Source organism: Mixophyes fleayi, chromosome 1, assembly GCF_038048845.1.
Source record: "Mixophyes fleayi isolate aMixFle1 chromosome 1, aMixFle1.hap1, whole genome shotgun sequence".
Taxonomy (NCBI): Eukaryota; Metazoa; Chordata; class Amphibia; order Anura; family Limnodynastidae; genus Mixophyes; species Mixophyes fleayi.
This window is the reverse complement of record NC_134402.1, coordinates 328,551,535-328,555,249: the sequence shown is the minus strand read 5'-3', so window position 1 is coordinate 328,555,249 and position 3,715 is coordinate 328,551,535. Positions and strand designations below refer to the sequence as shown.

The window sequence follows — 3,715 nt, the reverse complement described above, 5'->3', positions numbered from 1 at the left end:
GACTAGAGGATCCAGTTTTATTTTGAAAATTATTTTGAAAATTATTTGCATTTCTTTTTTTTTCAGTTTGATGATCAATTTGCATGTATATATTTGTTTTGAAGTGATGCAAAACATGTTAATTTTTGTGTGTTTCAATTACGTGGGCTACTTTTTAAGGGATATGTGTAAGATGTTTACATATAGGGCCATTTACCTCTCCCCAAATTTAATTTTTTACGATTTCACTAGACACAAACACATCTTAATACTTGCACTTCTGCAAAGTGGAACCAGTCACATTAGAAATGGTTTTGCGATACATGTACTGAATGAACTGAATCTATTCAGTACATTGAAACTAACACCCAATTTCCTTAGTTTTAGTAAAGTAATAGCATGATCTATTTTCTCATTCTAACTGACACTTCTAGGTTTCTAAATTCAGATTACTTGTGAATATATTCTATGAGCTGAGTTACCTGGTCTTTCAGTTTCAAATATGGATTCTTTAAAATCTTGTATATGTTATAGCGTTATATCATGTGTCAATTTTTGTCTAAAAATTACTTTCTTTATTGCCCTTTTTACAACTTTATTGCGAAAACTATAAATAAGGGGATTTACAATCGGCGTTACTACTATATAAACTATTGATAGCACTTGATTTAATTTAAAATCTGTGCTGGCTCTTGGCCGAACATAAACAATGGCCACTGCCCCAAAGAATATAACAACAACAGTGAGGTGTGAAGCACAAGTGGAAAATGCTTTGAATCTCCCCGTAATGGATGGAATTGCTGAAATTGTCATTATAATGCGGAAGTAGGTTGACAGTGTCAGGACGAAGGAAAACAGTACAATAGCAGACGCAGTGATAAAGTTTAGAGTCTGTAAACTGCTTGTATTTTGACAAGACAGCTGCAGTAAAGGAGAAATATCACAAAAGAAATGCTGAATATTTCTGGCACAGAACTTTAAATTGGCGATTATAAAGGCTGGAAACAAGTTTGGAAAAAATCCTCCTATCCAACAAGCCATAACTAGGTAACGACATACAGAGGCTCTCATAATAACCTTATAGCGTAATGGGTTGCAGACTGCAGAATAGCGGTCATAAGACATCACAGCTAAAAGGAAACACTCAGTGGAGCCAAGGCAGAAGAAAAAATAGAATTGGGCGATGCAACCCCTAAATGAAATAGATCTGCTTTTCCCGATGAAAACAGCAAGAAGTTTGGGGATCGTGACAGACGTGTATAATATTTCAATGAAGGACAAGTTGCTAATGAAGAAATACATTGGGCTGTCGAGATGACTATCAGTCCAGGCTATAACTATAATGATGATATTTCCAGTGAGTGTCAAGATGTACATAACCAAAATGATCCCAAATAGACTCCAGTGCCATGTTTGAAACACAGGGAATCCAAGCAAAATAAATTCTGTAACATTATTGGATATGCCATTCTCCATCCTACTAACAGACTGAGAATCCATTGCAAACATAAATTAATAAATTTAGTATCATCAGTATTAAACAGGATATCTGTTTTTCTTACATCCGATTTAGATCATTTTCTGAGATGAATCTTTAGTTGTCTTTTCAAGTATTCTTAATAAGAGTCAAATGTTATGTCATTCTATCAAAAGAGACATTTAAGGGAGGAGCTAAAGGACTTCATGATGTGCAGCCGGTTGGATAATGCACCGTTTGGCAAAGCTGGTAAATATAAAGAGATATTCAATGTGCAGATCCAGATATATAAACATATTTTCTTTTTATGTATCAAAAGTTAATGACTTGAAACTGGTTAATTTTCATAAATTTATATATTTTGCCATCTCTTTCTTTTTTTTGCATTAGGTATATGTGCTAATATGCTATGTGGTTGCTTTTATATACAGATTTTAATTAAAAAGTATGATTTTTCCACCGAGTAGTAAGATAAGAAATAATCACAGTAAAAGCCAGAATCACAAGGATAAAATTTACACTAATAGAAAGCCACATTTACTGCAGTAAATAATCTGTGCATATTATCATATACATATTTAGGGAACGATACACAATTTTATAACTTTTCATGTATTCTCTCCATGCTATCTCATTAAGTTTACAATATACAAACCAATAAACAATTCAAGAATCCTGACAGTATTCAAAGTAAGAAAAGAAAATAATAAAGTTAACATTAAAAGGCAACCCTAAATTAGTATATGTATATATATATATATATATATATATATATATATATATATATATATATATATATATATTATATCTAAGAAGTTGCAGGGTCTGTAATTTTCATTTACCATTAATATAGATAAAAACTAAAATGTTTATTTTCATGTAGTGTTAGTCTTTACCTTTGCATATTGATGTGTCAGTAGAAAAAAACATAACCGTTTGCTCCTTGTATTGGCTGACCAAAATTAAGGCATCTCTGATTATAATATAATATTCGTATAAGCATCAAGCATACAGAGTAGAGACTGCCAGCTTTATAAATGCAACAATTAACTGATTCATGCATTCCCAATTTACCAACGGCAAACAACACATATGTAATAACCATTACCTGTCATTCCTCTGGGTATTAACAAGCGAATATAAATAGAAAGGGCAATTATTTGTATGTTATCTGTACAGACATCCCAACATGACCCACTTCATGAGGGAGATAATTGTTTGGTTTGGGATTTACTTTCTTACTGAATTAACCTGGGTTCAGTTAATTAGTTTATATCAAGCATGTGTTTTATATCAATCAATTAAAGCTGATTTACTCAAAATAGTTTGAATGGCTTACAGTCTAAGGGCCTGAGTCATTAAGGCAAAAAATGGGTAAATGTTCTCTGGGACAAACCATGTTACAATTCAAGGGGTGCAAAGTAGTTTATTATTTTGCGCATAAGTTAAATAATGACTGTTTTTTCATCTAGCACACCAATACTTAATAGATTTATTACTACACTGAAATGTAAAGTTGATCTAGGACATGACCTATCCCAACTATAAATCTGTCCCCACATTTTAAATTTACCTCCCCCTCAAATGCAACATGGTTTTGCCCAGGTGTAAATGTTACTCCTTTTTTATGCTTTGCTCTCCTTAATGACTCAGGCCCTAAGTGTAGTGAAAACAGAGAAAAGTAAGAGACCAAATTTGAAGAACTCTTTGCTTTTAAGCACTATAAAATAGTGCACATCTAAACTCTTTAGGGTTATGGAAGTTTAAAAGTAAAATGTTTGTCCTCACACATGTTTTGGCCTATATTGTGAATTGTGAAATGTTGAGAAGGATGCATTTTAAGTAGGAATTGTATTTGTGCGGACCCAGTTGTAATAGTTTTCAAGATGGTTTTGGGTAGCACGGTGGCTAAGTGGTTAGGACTTCTGCCTCACAGCACTGGGGACATGAGTTCAATTCCCGATCATGGCCTTATCTGTGAGGAGTTTGTATGTTCTCCCCGTGTTTGCTTGGGTTTCCTCCAGGTGCTCCGGTTTCCTCCCACACTCCAAAAACATACTGGTAGGTTAATTGGCTGCTAACAAAATTGACCCAAGTCTGTGTGTCTGTGTGTGTATGTTAGAGAATTTAGACTGTAAGCCCCAGTGGGGCAGGGACTGATGTGAGTGAGTTCTCTGTACAGTGCTGCGGAATTAGTGGCGCTATATAAATAAATGGTGATGATGATGATGAATGACACAGAGATGAACTTTTATTGGT

General features: G+C 33.8%; 1 protein-coding gene across 1 annotated transcript; it reads right to left on the bottom strand.

Moving 5' to 3' along the window:
* Nucleotides 1-507: 507 nt before the first annotated feature.
* On the bottom strand, nucleotides 508-1,455 carry LOC142154290 (olfactory receptor 6M1-like). The gene has a single exon (XM_075210936.1). It carries the CDS (start codon nucleotides 1,453-1,455, stop codon nucleotides 508-510), a length of 948 nt encoding a protein of 315 aa, XP_075067037.1.
* Between the last annotated feature and the right edge of the window lie 2,260 nt (nucleotides 1,456-3,715).

Excerpts from the sequence above, each read along its gene's own strand:
- LOC142154290 (XM_075210936.1), bottom strand. The coding sequence starts at position 1,455 with ATGGAGAATGGCATATCCAATAATGTTACAGAATTTATTTTGCTTGGA.